Source organism: Vanellus vanellus, assembly GCF_965231255.1.
Source record: "Vanellus vanellus genome assembly, chromosome: 7".
NCBI lineage: Eukaryota > Metazoa > Chordata > Aves > Charadriiformes > Charadriidae > Vanellus > Vanellus vanellus.
Genome location: NC_138912.1, coordinates 21,440,210 through 21,456,159, shown reverse-complemented (window position 1 = coordinate 21,456,159; position 15,950 = coordinate 21,440,210). Strand labels below are relative to the sequence as shown.

At 40.2% G+C, this 15,950-nt stretch overlaps 1 protein-coding gene across 1 annotated transcript; it reads right to left on the bottom strand.

Moving 5' to 3' along the window:
• Nucleotides 1–9,401: 9,401 nt before the first annotated feature.
• GDF2 (growth differentiation factor 2) lies at nucleotides 9,402–12,370 on the bottom strand (the record flags this gene model as incomplete). Its single annotated transcript, XM_082486692.1, has 2 exons — nucleotides 9,402–10,342; nucleotides 12,025–12,370. The coding sequence occupies 2 exons, from the start codon at nucleotides 12,368–12,370 to the stop codon at nucleotides 9,402–9,404; spliced, it is 1,287 nt and encodes a 428-aa protein (XP_082342818.1).
• Nucleotides 12,371–15,950: the final 3,580 nt, after the last annotated feature.

The window sequence follows — 15,950 nt, the reverse complement described above, 5'->3', positions numbered from 1 at the left end:
CGGGATGCAGCTCCAGGCTGCACCCATGTGAGTTGTCAACATTCAGAGCTCCAGTATGACATGCCAAAGACATACAAAAACAGATTCTTGGCTTTAAGTCTGAAACAAGCTGCTACCCCAGCCATTCTGCTTGCTGGAGGTAGCTGCAAGAATAGACTAGGGAATCTGGGAAGAGCATGGTTTTGTATTGCTTTTAAAATGTCACTTGTTGCTACACGTGAATACATGTAGAGGGAACAGTCTAAAGATGGTCTACCCTGGCGAGGTGCACTCTGTTGGTGCCATGTGTAAGCGTCATGAGTGAAGCCTGCCACTCGCATGAGCAAAGTTTAGTGCAGCCCTCTTCCTGGGTTGCTCAGTTGTAGTAATAAAGGAGTTTTGTGAAATTCCTTCCTTTAACATGTCCATATGGGAATAGCCTCGTCTATATATGAAGGTACAATTTCATCCCATGGTTGATTTGTATCTGTGTGTACGCAAACGCTCAAATGTAAATCCATCAAATCATTAAATTGTTCTAAGAGTCCATTAGACAAAGGACTGCTCTATGGCAAAAGCTGTAAAACTTGATGTTATAACCACAGGTATCTCTGGCAACCAGGCTGTGCTATCATCTGTAAAAAACCCTAGTTCAAAAAAATGTTGCCACTTCCCTTGTCAAAGGAGAGGACTAGGATATAGTTGAAATTGTTGTTGATGATGTATAAATAAGTAATAAAGCTTCAAGTGTGCCACAGCTACATTCTGTGTGCCTCGTTGGTAGAGAAGCAGTAAGATTCAGACCTATTGTATCTTCTTAATTTCAGGGGGCTGTTCGATACTGTGACAATGTGTGACATCCATCACAGACCTAACTCCAAGGCATTGTCACCAGTTGGAATTGCTCTTCTTGCTTTCTTCCTGCAAAGAATAATCCAGCACTCCAGGGCAAAGGTAGCTGGAACAAAAACTCTCCAGCATAACCACACTTTGTCCAGAAATTGACTTTTGAGCTACAGGATTTATTGCCAGAGCTGCATTAACTCCTCGTGTGGCCAATACAGTGGACAGGACCTTGGGCACATGGATTTCTATTGCTTTTCTAACCCACAGCTCTTCTGTTTGTCTAGCTTGCAAAGTTTTTGGGGTAAGGGATAGCATTTGCTATATTAATGTCTACCACACCCTACCTTTACTTCCAACCTCTGATAGTGTCTCTAAATGCCATTACCACAGGAATAATTGCACACGCTGTAGTGTACATTAAGACAATCAAGTCAAGAGACAAGATATTGTGCTTCATAAATTCCCAAATTTATTCTTAAGCACCATGTAGTCTGTGCACTAACTAAGGCAGCGGATGTCTGAAATAAAAACATTATTGTGTAATCAATGCATATGACCAAGAGGGGAATGATGCATAGATAATCTTAATTCTGACATTTCCCACTTTGGTGTGCTTAGCACTTTAATGTTACTTTAGTATCAGCAATTTTTGCGTGTTCCAACATCTTTCAATTAACTTGAAAGCGAAAATACAGACTAATTTTGTTATGATGGAAACAAAGCATAACAATGAAGAAAACATGTATGATTTAAAACAATGAAATATAGATGTGTAAATATGGAAGGGTTAGATATTCTGCTTGCTGGGTGAGGGGGCTGGGTTGTTCCATGGGTCCCCTTTTCTTCTTTCTTCTTTCTTTCTTTCTTTTACTTCTGTTGGGTGGTGGAGGAGGGCATGCCCAGGAGCCAAGGAGCAGGGTTACAAAATGGATCCATTGTGACAGGAATTGGAAAAAAAAGTACAATAATCCATGTCCCTAAGAATATGTCAGGATGGATCTCTATTTCTGTCTGTCTGTACAGTAGCTTTAAGCATGCAGCTTTCTATCCCAGAAAAAAGAATGACATTGCATGCTTATGGAGTATATATAGTACTTTCTTTTCTAATCCTTCAGTACATAGTGCATAATGGACACTCATATTTATATGAAACTATTTAACAAGTATGGGATAATGGTGGAAATAAGGTTATATTATCAACCATAAAAACTAGAGAAATTCATATTTTCTTGATTTCTTGAAGTAATTTCATTCTGCTGTTTAAATAACAGTAAATCTTAAAAACAACCTTATTTTTTAAAGGCTTTTTTTTCCCACTGTATTGTTCTCTGCCAATTTCTGCTTTTAGAATGGAAATTAATAAACTTGAAATGACAAAGCATTGCTTAAACTACCTCAGTTTCAACTTGCTGTGCAAATGGTGTTATAGGGCGTTACAGATGTTATATATGAGGTATTAAGAGTCACCTCATCTTACTCTGAATGTAACAGACATAAATGAATTTCCATGAAGATCATACTCAGAAAACAGACAGTTACAGACAGTAATTGAGCATTTTTAATCAAGATATGTGCCAGATAATTACCTTCTATATCTAAATGAGTTCTATATATCCACTGCTAACCTTATTATATGATATTTTTTTTCCTAGTATTTAATGAAGTATTTCCAGATTCACAATATTTTTCTCCAGTGAGGCCTTATCTAGAGGTTAAAAAACATGAAATAGCCCTTTCCTGCCTGTGACTGTTGTAAAATCATAAGATTAAGAAAAGATATTTTTTTTCTGTTTTTCTACCATTTATTGTGCATTGTATCATGTTCTAAAGATTTTCATATGAGAAGGGATGGAAACTGTAGCTGAGGTTTTTACAAAGCTAGGGTTTTGAGAAATATATAGAGGATTATGATTAGTTTTACCCAGTAAAAAAAAAGATATGGCAACACTCCACAGTTCAATTTATTCCTCAAATTCGGATGTATATTCTTCCTCATGCATTTTATCACTAGCACACAGAAACAAAACTAGCTTTATAATGTAAATATAAAATGAATGCTTTTCCCAACATGCATGACTTAAAAAGCTAGGACAGTGGAAAAAAAGTATTTTTTCACACTGGATCTGTTCAGTGATCTATTTCTCTTGCCCTGAATTCAATGTGACATGTATCACTCACTGCTACCTTGATGATTCTTTATAGATGGTGTTAGAAGGCAAGAATCCTTCCTCTTGTAGTGTGGATACTTGAAGCTTTGGAGAATGATGATTTACTTACTCATTTCTTCATACATATAGCTTAAATTTTTATTAAACATTGTTTAATGCAAGTGTGTTCATTGAACCCTGAGTACCAAGATCCAAAATACCATCAATTCTAAGTTCCAATATAACCCAAGTCAAATTCCTATTTTGATTTTAGTTTTGAGCCGAACTCAATAGCTCAGGCCTAGCTCTAGCTTTTATAACTCATAAAACTTCATGATACTTTAAAATCCATCCACAAGTATTTCATTTTCTGACTTCCTGTGGGTATGAACTTCCCACATACTCTGAGAAGAGGTATTTTCTTTTATCTGCCCCAGACTTGTCTGCATGCATGGTCTTCATCACTCAGATCACATGCTAAAAAGCTTCCACAAGAGTGAGATTAAATGTTTTGCTATATATTTTTTGCTTTATATATTTTGCTCCAATACTTCTTGGTTCTGATCTGCGGCTGATCTAACCATTCTCTCATCAGGCCCATACAGACCATTTGGTCACTGATAAACTGCAGTAGCAGGAGGCTCATCTCAGTCTGGCAGCAAAAGCATTTTTTTCACTGGCAGGAATGCCAACAGGATAAAGGTGAAATTTGGAAATAAACTACTTTTGTTTTAGTAGAGCCTTCTAATACAGCCATATTTTAAATTATATGTAAGATTTAGAATTAATGTAAAGGTGGTATTTTGTTCCTAAATACTGGGAGGAAGGGTTTATTATCTCAAGCACAGGACTATGTTAATGAAATATTTCATGCTTCCAGGACTTTGGTAAGTATTTCTAGACAAACCTCCACTGCCTTTTATAGATGTACAAGTCTGGGTCAGCGCTGCTTCATGGCTGTCTGTGACGGGCACAACTGGATTGCACAGGTATGATCTAAGACTCTCTTTTCTGTTCTGTTCTTGTACTGGGTTTTGATTTTCTTCTGTTAATATTCCTTTTCCCTTCCCTTCTCTCTTTTTACTGTGACCACGAAAGAGAAAAGAAAAAAAAAAAAGAATAAGAAGGCAATTTATATTTTTATTGAAAGATTGAGGGAGGGTAGAAAATGCATATCCCCATTTTGGAACCTGTCTAATTTCAGCCAGGAGCAGGTGGAGAGTCATCACAGCTCACGGAGCACAGCTGTGATAAACTCACATTGACCAGCTCCCCCGAACAGATGAACTGCCATATTCCTGGTAAGCAGAGGATTCAGGGGAACTTCAGGAAAATGCACTGCAACTATCCAACCTGAACTAATTCAGGAACATAGTTTTGAATTTTGGCAAGTAATTTTTCAACAAAAAGGGGAAATTGACGTGCAGTCCTTGGAGAATGGCTCTATTACGTGTTTGTATTATATGGCCTGCATTCCTTAGAGCCTACATTTCTGATAGATTTACACGTTCGTTCAGCATGGTGCACCAGAGTTAGCCGATAATAAATAGTGAATATTAAATACTGCAAGAACCTCCTATCCTGAGGTTATTACTTGAAACAGTGAGAACTCCAGTCGTCCACTGTAGCCTTTTTTACATGGCCAGGCGCCGTGAATGGCTGCTGCCAAACCGCTCCCTGGGGACTGTGCTGCCGAAGGCCTGACACCTCTGGTGATCGGTCAAACACATCCCGGCACTGCTGTCTGCCATGCTGGGGTAGGATGGAAGTGCCCAGCATGTCCCGGCAGACCAGCTGTTGGCATCTTAAGCTATCTAGTTTGTTGCAAAGAACTAGGTTTTCTCCCTCGCTGCTGGATCAGAAGTTCCGGTTGTCAGGCCAGCACCAAGGCCCAGGCTGCCGGGACGTCACTCGCTCGGCTCTTGTGGTGCGCTGGGCCAGCGTCAAGGCTCTTGTGAGGGCTAATGGTCGGTTTGCCGGGCTCCAGCCAAACCATCCGCCTCAGTGAGGGGACCGACTCAGGGCGCCCCATTTTCCAAGGCTGCACTGAAGCCACTCTCCTGTGAGACTTTTAGCTGAATTATGACTGCTGGTCCAGCAGAAGCTTTAAGGGAGAGGACGAAAGAGAAACAGGAGCAGCTCTGAGGCAGCTCAGAGGGACGTTGCGTTGCTGAGGCAGCCTGGAAGCAGCAGCCAGTGCAGAGGTGGCAGCGGGGCAGTTGGAGACGTGGAGAGGGCAAAAAAGGCTGTGGGCAGCTCAGAGGGAGATGGCAGGAGGCACCTTTAAGCTGAGGGATTTTAAAGTACCTTGTGAGGGAGACTAAGAAAATGAGTGAAGAAAAACGGCTGGGGAGTGATGAACAGAGCTGGCGCAGAAGCACCGCGCAGCCTGAAGATGGCGCCGAGGCAGCACGGAGAGCTCTCCCAGCCCAGCGGTGGTGCGCTCTGGAGGCACCTCACGGCCCGGCGGTGGCACCGGGGCAGCACGAAGGCAGGGCTTAGAGAAAGCACTGAAGGCTGAAGAGAGGCCAAAGATGGCTCTGAGGCGGTTTGTGGTCCTCAGTCAGCCCCGGGGCGGCACTGAGGAGATTTGCACCTCAGGCACCGGCAGTTAGAGGCTCCCACCCAGCAGACGGACGGACAGCGCTCGTAGAGCCCCTTGCTCTCTAGAGACTGCGGAGGGACCTGCCCTGGTTTTGTCTGTGCTAAACACACAACAAATGGTACATTGGGGAGTTAACATGGGGAGAAGGGAGGTGGTTAATCGTCAGATGCAGTGTCCTGTTAGCTGTTCTGAGCAGCCAGAGGGGATGTGGAGCTGTTGTTATGCTGTTTAAAGATGGGGTCTTGCCTTGCAGACATTGTTTGTTGACTACATGTTTGGCTTTGCCAGTTTCTTCAGTGTTCCCCTCTGTACCCTTCAGCTCTTCTTTGCAGTAACAAACTTCGGATCAGTGCTGTGTATGAGGAGCTACAGCAAGGTACTGGTATCTCCTGGAACTCACAGTGTATGCCTATGTAGACCTACATGGTGCATAGCCTTGCACCTGCTTGCATTACCTGCGTGGTAAATGGCGAGGCTCTGAGGAGGCTGCAGAGAACAATCAGCTGTGGTCTGGGAGCATTAGTTGTGTTAGAACACAATTGTGTCTGAAATGATAAGCCTTCTTGAGAGGCAGTCTAAAACCTGAATATCTGAATATCAGGAATTGGCAATTCTAGCTTAACATTTCTATATTGTCAGGATCTTTCCAATATAAAGGTGTCTGAGCAGATACCAGCTGAACACCTCCAGATTCCAATGAGGCCATTACCTCTTCACCTGTGGAAAAGAATAGTGAAAATGGAGATCTTTGTGACTTTTAGGGATCGCTGGTGCTGTGTTGTTAAGTGATAAGTTGCATCTGCTGTTCTTCTGTGTTGGGACATGGCACAGAGGAGTGGATGAGATCAGAGGACACTGTGCCTCCTGTGTACACAGACAAGGTGGGAAGCTATGTAAAAATAGCCACAGCTATATCTCCTGACCAGCTACCACCAGCTTACCATGTTATCTATTAAGACTGAAGTGCTATAGGGTAGCCTTAAAATTGACTGTGGAGTCAGCTGGTGATTCTGATGTTACAGGGCTGTTACACAGATAGCTGATGGGCCTGGGAAGGAGGGCATGTTCCAGCCACTTTGTTTTAAACAAGTAAGTTTTAATTTTAACTATGCATCTGCTGGACAGTGCACAACCCCCAACTTGCACCTCAGTAAAGTTGCTCTTTGCAACCTGTATACTCTCTAGCACATCTTGGCCACCTGGCTGATTTGTTGCATCTTAAAGCAGTTGAAACATAAGGGAACTCGAGCAAAAATAAAATGTTTAAAACTACATAAATCAAGCTGCTAAATTTACAATGTAAAACCAAACATCAATTTGATACACACTTCAGCCATGCTGTAGGTAGCATCTGTAGTCACTACTGGGTTCTCATTTCTTCTTGACCCTGGTCATCACCCTACGGAAGATTCATGTTTTGTTATACTACCATACCAACCAAAATGTCAAGCCTATGGGAATGTGATTGTTAAAGCTGGCTGGAAGAGCAATTGATTTTTTTGGTTGAAATACAAAAGCAATTTGTAGTCCAGTTTTGGGACAGGATCTGTAGAGCTTCTCTGGAATTCTGATAGCATAGCTAGGATTTGAGCCAAAAATGGCTTTTGCGCCTCCCCCTCCCCCCCTCGCTGCCACCCAAGCTTGGGAACAAAGATCAATGTTTGACTTCAGAATGTGAAAAAAAAAAAAAAAGAAGAATTGATTCTTGAGAATTTCTCTCTGTGAACATGTGGGGACTGGTCTTTCCCCTTCCCCACTTTTCCATTTAAGTATGGACAAAGTCCTGTATTCAGTGAAGTCAAAATATAAATAAGGACCTTGTGTTTAGATGACTTAAGGGCACACAGCTACAATTACCTTGACACATGGGTGAATAATTTTTCTAATGTGATCACACCAAGTGCTTGTTTGGTTGTTTCTTTTACTTGATTAAGAGAAGTTGTGCAAAATGTCATAAGCTTAGGAGACATGAACAAAGCAGGGAGAGAAGACAGGGCGTTCTGAAAGGATGAAGACATAACCATGACTGTAAGATGACAGAAGTCAGTGGGGAGTGATAAAATGAGAGGACTGCCACAGGAAGCTTAACAGGTTAATGACACGCAGCGATGGATGGATGGAGTTTGCATGGACTCAGATCTCAGATCTGATCCAATTGCAGCCCAGTTCTAAAGGAAAAGGCTGTAAATCAGTCCAAGGATTCTGGTGAATCGTGCTTTGTGCTCATGGTTTGTGATGTAACCAGTATTCTTGATAGAATTACAACCACCCTGCTCACACTCACCTGCTATTTGCTCTGTATTAAGTTAACAATAGTAAATAAACTGTGTATTAGATTTCAAGCTGACCCGTTCATGCCAAATGAATTCGTCTTGCCCACAGGCTGCCCTAATTTAAAACATATGTATCCATTTAAATCCTGTTGCTTCCATACATTAAGCTACTGTTTAGATTTTTGCCTCATCAATATTCTTTGCCAATTTGAACATATGCGTAATTTGCTGTGGGCTTGGATCAAAAGTGTTCTCTGATAGATTTTTATTTTTTTTGTGTGTATGGAAGGTGGTGGAGGAGAAGTGAGGTGGACTATGGTGGCATTGTGCTGCACTTACACCTATCATCTCAAACCAACGGAAGACACTGTCTCTTCTTGTACAGGCAAAACCTTCATTAGAATCAAAGGAAGTTTACTTTAATTGCAGGAAAGAAGGGGTCCTTGTTTAGTGAAAATACAACTGAAGTCAGGAGACTATTGTATGATGGTATATTTCCCATAGAGCAGTGTAAGTCTCATAGAACACAGATACAAGTTTTCAGTTTTTCCCAGACTCCTAAGGGGTGAAAGAATTTTGTATGTAAAATAGAGTTTCTCCTAAGAAAAAATTTTTAAAAAATCAGACCCTAAAAAACATTTTTAGACGTCTAAATAAGTAGCCTTGGCTTTTCACAAGTGCTGAGCTCTGCTAACCCCCACTGTTCTTAGGATACCGCTTCTAAGGCTGAATGTCGTTTGACTGCATGTTCTTGCAAAGAAATACTAAGAATATGCAGTAGGTGCAAGTGGCTCCTTATCTTTGTGTGGAGACAGGGGCTGCTGTTCCTGCTAGGAAACAGTGTCTTAGAAGCGGAAGACTGCACTTCTTATCGTTCAAGTATGTGCCATAAAGGGGTAAAAATAGGGATGCTGAGGATAAGAAAGCTGAAACCAAGGCACCTGCTACCCACAGAAGGAAACTTGGGAATGAAATAAGACTGACAGTCTCTTCTGTTTTGAATACTACAAATCTTCACTTACAGGAGTAAATAATTGCCTGTAAAAGCCTCTGACATTACTGATATGAGAAAATGCTTGCACGACTTAGACTCCTGACTTTACCATGCAGACTAAAATCCATTTACTGAGTTTTACAGAAGCTGAAAATGTCAGAGTTGGCTGAGAGAATTAGATTTCAATACCTATTAAATATTTACAGGGCATCCTAGATCCTTTAGTTTGTGACCTAAACAGAAGTAATTAAACAGAAAAGTTGAAATAAGGTATTCAAACAGTAACCCTGTTGCCCAATAATGTGTAGTTCGTTCAAACTCACAATATTTAATCCAGTATTCACTTTGCCATGATATATAATGCAGGCTATTTACATTGATTGCCATTCTTTAAATGTCAGTTTTCCTTTAAAACAAGCAGCAACAACAACAACAACCAGCCCCATACCTTGCTCTAAAACTTGTTTTCAAGGATTTTCATTTGCATCACCAATGTACAGATTTACACAGAGCAGAAAAAGGGGGAACTCTTATTCTTAGAGATTCTGCCTTGTATACTACCTGCAGCCACATTCTGCCACTTTCATCCCTTCGTAGTTATATATCAAAGTGGGCACACCAGCATCATCCTTATAAAGAATGGATATTGAATCCAATTTGGTTGGAACACAACAGGCCTTGGAAGCTTTCTTTGGGTTTTGGAGATGCACCAGAGTTTGGACAATAGCATGTTTTGTTGGGGTAACGTTATCTGTCAGAGGGAAGAAGCAACCTCCTTTACACTCAAAAGCCTCATAATCTTTTGGTGCAATGATCCAGGAATCCCAGCCAATCTCTTCAAAGTTCACATGGAGGGAAGTTCTCCGGCAGTGGTTGGCTCCGATGCTTCTCTTGCTTCTGGAGGAATGCTGGTGAGGCCCAGTGATGGCCTTTTCCTCTCCTCGTTCTTCCTCTTCAGATGAAGTGTTGTTCTTTCCTAATTTCTTCAGCACACTTTCTTGTTCATGAACAATCATCTCCCGGAGCTCCACTTTGGTCTCTTTTGTCCCATTGCTGCGGTCATTGGAGAACACTATTAACAGGGGCAGATTTTTAGTGTCAGGGGTAACACTGATATCCAGCTTCCCACAAGTGAAATCACTCAGAGCCTTACTTTCTATAACAACCTCTAGCTTGTTTTTAGTCTTCAGTTTGTCTGCCCTGACCCATCTTTTCACAGCGCTGGACACTTCAAACATCTCCCAACCACACTCCTGGATATTGTGGGAGACAAGGAAAGATTTGGTACTTTCTGGGTTTTCCCAGTGGTCACCATCTAGAACATCATAAATGACCATGGTGCCTTCCAGCCTAGAGAGAGACCCAGCTTCCCTGTGACAGGAGATATAAATTCTCAGTTCAGCTCTGGTGATTTCCTCATATCGTGGAATAGAGATGTTGAAGAGCAAGATGTGTTTCTGAAATGGATTTTCTTCTGGTGAAGCTAAAGAAACAACATCTGCAATAGGAAATTAAAACACGTGGTTACAGTGCTTCTGACTTTCCAAGTAACTCAGGATGTATTTTGAGGCTGAAATAAGAGCATGGTTACCCAGCATTAAAAAAAAACAAAAACAAAAACAAAAACAAAAACAAAACCATCTTCTGGCCAAGTTTCAAGGACAGGGAGTGAAAAGTGGAAATGGTAGTCCCTGGTGTTGGTAGTATTTTCACCAAGATTGCATGGTCAGGTGAGTATGTGGAGGGGAGCATAAAGAGTCTGCCTAGAAAAAGTTGTGGATGATGCTGGTTGGTATTAAGTACATAAATAAGGCATCTGGAGAGTGTTCAGATTTAGCAATTTGTAAAGAGATCTTTACACAGAGAATTCTTTAAAAAACCTATGAATTTCCTACTCATTCCTATCATGCAGTCGAATGAACTGCCCTCCTAATACAAAGAAGTATACTACATATTTAAGTGTCACTAAGAACTAGTTGTGCTGAGGCTTTTGTTGTCTTCAGATAATTTTAAAAGAAGCTTGGAATACTGGGAGTTTGGGGAAAAAGAAACGTTTTTGAAAATCCTGAATTGAAGCTTCAAGGTCTGTCTAAACTGGGACTTGGTGATAAACAGCCTTTCATGCTCAGGTCCCAGTCCATTCCAGGTTGGACTCACTGAGCTTGTGTGGGTTTTGTTTGGATTTTTTTTCCTGCAAAGGTATGTGCAGTACCAGCAACTCTGCCTTGAGAGGGGCAGGTATTTGGCTAGAAGATCAGATCGGTAATGTGTAAAATTCGTCACTGACTGATATGTATTTGATGGTCAATGTAAAATAATTACTCAGTCATGATTGGGTTTTAGGGCAATTTTAATTGGCTAATGTTGACACTTCTTCACAGTGTTTACCTACTAAAGCAGTCGGAGAGGAGAGTCAGATATGGAAACTGTTATCTAGCTCATACTGTTAAGGTTTCTTTCCATTTCAGGACTCTCCGTAGTGCTGTTACCTGTGTATGTCTCTTTTTCATATAACCCGAAGCTTCGATTCTCCCTGCCTCATTTTTATCACAAGGATTGCATTTACTTCGAACTTTTTTACTTTTTCTTTTGATGGAGCTTTTAAAATTCTATTTAATGTGACACAGACAGGGATCTTGTACTTTTTTAGTTGAGACAAGCTTGACAACCCCCTTCCATATAAATCTTTCCATCTAAACCAGAATTTTGGGGGAGCACTGTGATTGCTTGCTTGGATGCAGAGACTCATTTCTCAGTTGGCTGCTGTGGTTTTTAAGTATGAGAAGAGCCCACCTGAAAGAAAAGCTCTCTAGTATGGATGTCTCAATTGTAGATGATCGAAAGTTTTCATTCTAACATTAAAACTCAGTCCCAAATCTCTAGATTTGAGAAACATGATTCATGTAAACCCTGTTATTCAGTATATCATCTCAGCTGATGGATTTGAGAAGATAGTATTGCACAGTAAAAATGTTGAAGAAGAAAACTAAAGTTAATTGCATTTTTTTAAAGTTTGAAAGAAAAGACGAGACTACAATCCAAAATTTTAATCTGTTTCTTTTCTAAAGAATCTGTGGAAGTTAGGCACTCAGTTCCTGCTGAATTTCAAAAGAATCTGAGTACCTACTGTCCATGTACTTCTTTAAAAATTCTAGTCCACCTATTTAGCACTTCTCCTACCTTCAGTACTGAAGCTCCTTACAATATTGGATGCAGGGATGGAGGACTTGTCTGCAGCATATCTGTTGTATAAATCAATCATGAATTGTGGTGGTTCTTCTTTGGTCTTCACTTGTGAGGGGACTTTTGACAAATTCAAACTCCTTAGTAAATCTGTCTTCATATTCTCCAGGAAAGATTTAAAGTCGAAATGAGTCTCATCTTCTATTTCCACAGGATCATGAAAGTGTGCATCAGACTTTCCCATAGCTGATAAGTTGTCCCAGTCTTCCAAAGGCTTGCCTCTTGTCAAACAGGCAATGATGTTGAAAACAGACAGTGCAGCTAATAGCCCAAAATAATGCATTTCTTCTATATTTACTTTCTGGTGGAGAGACAAGAGGACAAGGGTATTTTAACTGCTTAAGAGTCTTGTTTCTTTACAGCCAGAGGAAAGGAGGTGGAAGGCAAACAACTGGAATGCCCTTTGCAAATCACTTTCTTGTGTTCTTTTTGCAGTCTGCTTCAAACCCCAGCCTCTTGTCAGTTGTCAAGCAGATTGGTTGTACACTTGCCCTTATCAGAGTCATTGATGCCATGCTTCAGCTTCTGTTATCTAGCAAAGCTCTCAGTTAATGAAGATTCTATAAACATCTGACAAACACATGTGGCTGGTGGGAAGGACATTGTATATTGTAAAGAATCCGCATTTCACTTTAGGGTCATCATTGCTTAATTACACTCTTTTATCATTTCCTTGCCAACACAGGGAGAAGCTTTCTTAGGGACGTAGAAGATTACACTGTTTGCATCAAGACTAGAAAATAGAGATCTAGAACAAAATCACTCTATTGGCTATTGGTAAAGAACATCGCACAAATCTTTATTACAGTCTGTTCACATGCCGTCAGAAAATCCACGATCATTCGATGGAGAGCTGTGATTCTGCAAGATGTGATCTCATGACAATACAAACAACCTTAAAACTTCTTTCCGTTTATCAGCCAAGAGCTATTGTTTGTACACAGTGGAATATCTGTTTTGTGTCAAGTTTGCTTCATGTTGTTTGCAGGCTTGTCCATTTTCAGTTTGATTCCTTTAGTGTATGGGAATTTAGTCTTGTTTTTATAGTATCTTATGTAATATATTTCTTAGATTCCTGATGGTCAGTCCAGTCCAAGAACAACCAGTCATTATTTCAGCGACCTCAAAATGAAGACGGAACTAGGCCTTCTAAGGCCACATGGAAAATAAAAGATTTCCGTGAAGATACAGAAGATTATCTATGAAGATACTGTTATCCATGAGAAGAATGAGCCAAGGCAAAAATACAAGATTGATGATAGAATTTCTCATGATACAGAAGAAAAAAACCCAGTTTATTTATAGACAAAAATATCACTTGCTATTTATCTTAATGAATGTGTTACGATTTATTAATGATACATAAGTCTTTTATCCGTACTCTTAGTGTATCACTTTTTCTAAGCAGAACTCAATCCATTTTGTACACGTGCCATAAAGTCTGAATAGTATTGTGAGCTGTTACATTAAAAAAAATCTCACTGCAGACCTGGGGAAAAGATTTTTTCCTTTCTGGCCATTCTTCTCCAGATTTCTAGCATTATGTACACAGTGTTTAAAGTGAGCCCAGACTCCTCAAATACTCACTTATGTGTCACAGCTGGGATCCAAGATGCTGGTTATATATGTTCCTATGGTGTAAAGTCAGAAAGGATCCTGGTGTCCGTCATAGCAAGACTGTTTTAGTCAAGGCCTTTGGGATTCCGACCTGCGTGCAGGGCCCAATTACTTGTGTTTGACTAAAATGTAACTTTTTAAGGGTCTCCAAAATTTATCTGAAAATGTCAAAGAATCGAAGATTTCTTCGATTTTTGTAGCACTTACTCGAAATGATTGCCACTTAACACTTAAAAAAACATGGTGCTTATTTTACTATTTCATTGTGCCTGGGTCCACCTTCTAGACAGGAGTTCTTGTGACTTCCCAGCTGGCTTAAGGAGCCCCATAGCACTGGCATTTTCTTACTGTCAAAGTATTTGTACAGTGTAATCAAGTTACTTCTTAGTTTACTTTCTGATAAAATAAGCAGATTGTGCTTTTTAGTCACATTATAAGACATTTTCTCTAACTGTTTTTGTTTCTTTTTAGTGTCTTTCAGAATTTGAATGTCTTTTTGAAAAGGTGAACACTGGGGCTTGTTTTCTAGTGGCAGTCCACTAATGCCACATGCAGAAATAAAATCTCCTTTCCTTATGTGGTTCACCACTCGAGTGTGTATCTTTTCAAAGCTTTCATTAGCTATCTTTACATAGCATCACCTTGGATCCTCATACTGTGCCATAAGTCCATGACACCCACCCAAATTGTTTTAAGAGTTACAGCTTTAGAAGTTATGGGTGCAGTCTTTTACTCAGCAGGAATAGCCTCTATACCTTGTGCCTAGGTACTAAGTTCTGTATCTGTCTACTTTAAAATGAATTTTGATTATATAAAGTGCAGCTAAATCAAGTGGTCTAAATAAATACTTCTCTCCTAAACACTCTTCTGCAAATGCTGTAGTGGTTGCTATATACAGACTTCCAGTTCATATATAAAGATGTCAAATAGTGTCAGGCCAAGTGTCAGCTTTGCGGAAACTTTACAATGAACAGTTTCATTCAGTGACAATTCCTTTTGAAAGCTGCTCTTTGAGGTTTGGCAGTGATACAGTTGTTAACTCAGTGATACACAAATATATTAATATTGTCCAGTGGTTTCTTTTAATTATGCAGCCTTGTGCAAGTGAATTGAAATACTCCACAAAAACCTAAGTACATTCTAGCTGTTGCTGTTACCTCTGGCAATTAAACTGTGGCCTCAAAGAATGAAATTGGATTTGCTTTAGGAAAAAATGTCCTTAGCACTTTGCTGGCTAGTATCAGCTGTTTTCCTGTTTTATCTGTTTTTAATCTTCCCATACTAATATATCCTCAGTTCTTTTAGGATTAGTTGATTATTAGGATAAATGATGAATTTCTGAGAAACTTTTAATTTTTCTTTATGCATTAGCATTACTTTGTCGACTGTAGTTGAGTTTGTCGTGACTTATAAAAACACAAGACCCTACCTTGTTAAGGGAGATCTTTAACAGTAACAGTATGCAAAGTTTTGTCCCAGTATTTCCAGTGTAAATCACTGTAGTACTTTGGGAGAAGAAGAAATGCCTAGCTGGATCCATGATCTTTTGGCAGTCATAACTGGCAGTCACTACAAGGTGCCTTAGAACTATCTACTTCTTATTGAGAGCTGTTTAGGAGGAACTAGCAAGAACTGCTGTGAGAATAACCTTACAGACGCTCCTGTATGCACTGAATCTTGCTTTTATGTAGGTTAGCAGGAATTACCACATTTACACACCTCTGTTGTCTGGGAATCTGCACCACATGAGTATGGAACATTAGTTGCAGAAGTTACCTAGTAATTTAGCAGGATAGGAGCCTTTCAGTTAGTCATTCATCAGAAGGTAGTATGTGTAGTATCCTTCCCCTAAACAATACAACTCTTAATGGGATAAGATAGTGCAGAAGGTTAGACTGTCACTTGAGGAGGAAACCCATAATATTTTGCACTCTGTGCTACCTCACAGATTTCAGAAGTTTGTTCTGCTCCTGGTCTGCCTGTGCTATTGTACAGGAGGTGGGTGAAAACAGAATATGTGGCAAGTGTGTCCTGGCACGCAGGGGCATTGAGAAAGAGGATTGACAGGCACAATGATGGAATATCAGCTCTTGAAGGAGTGCTGCAGTTACAAGGGCTACAATGAATCTATCAGCAGAGGATTGTACAGGAGTTAGAGGGACACAGAGACTTTATTTCTGTGAAGACTTCTAAGGAAACCACTGCCAAATATTGTGCCCCATTTTGATGTTCATTGTTGGAAAAGA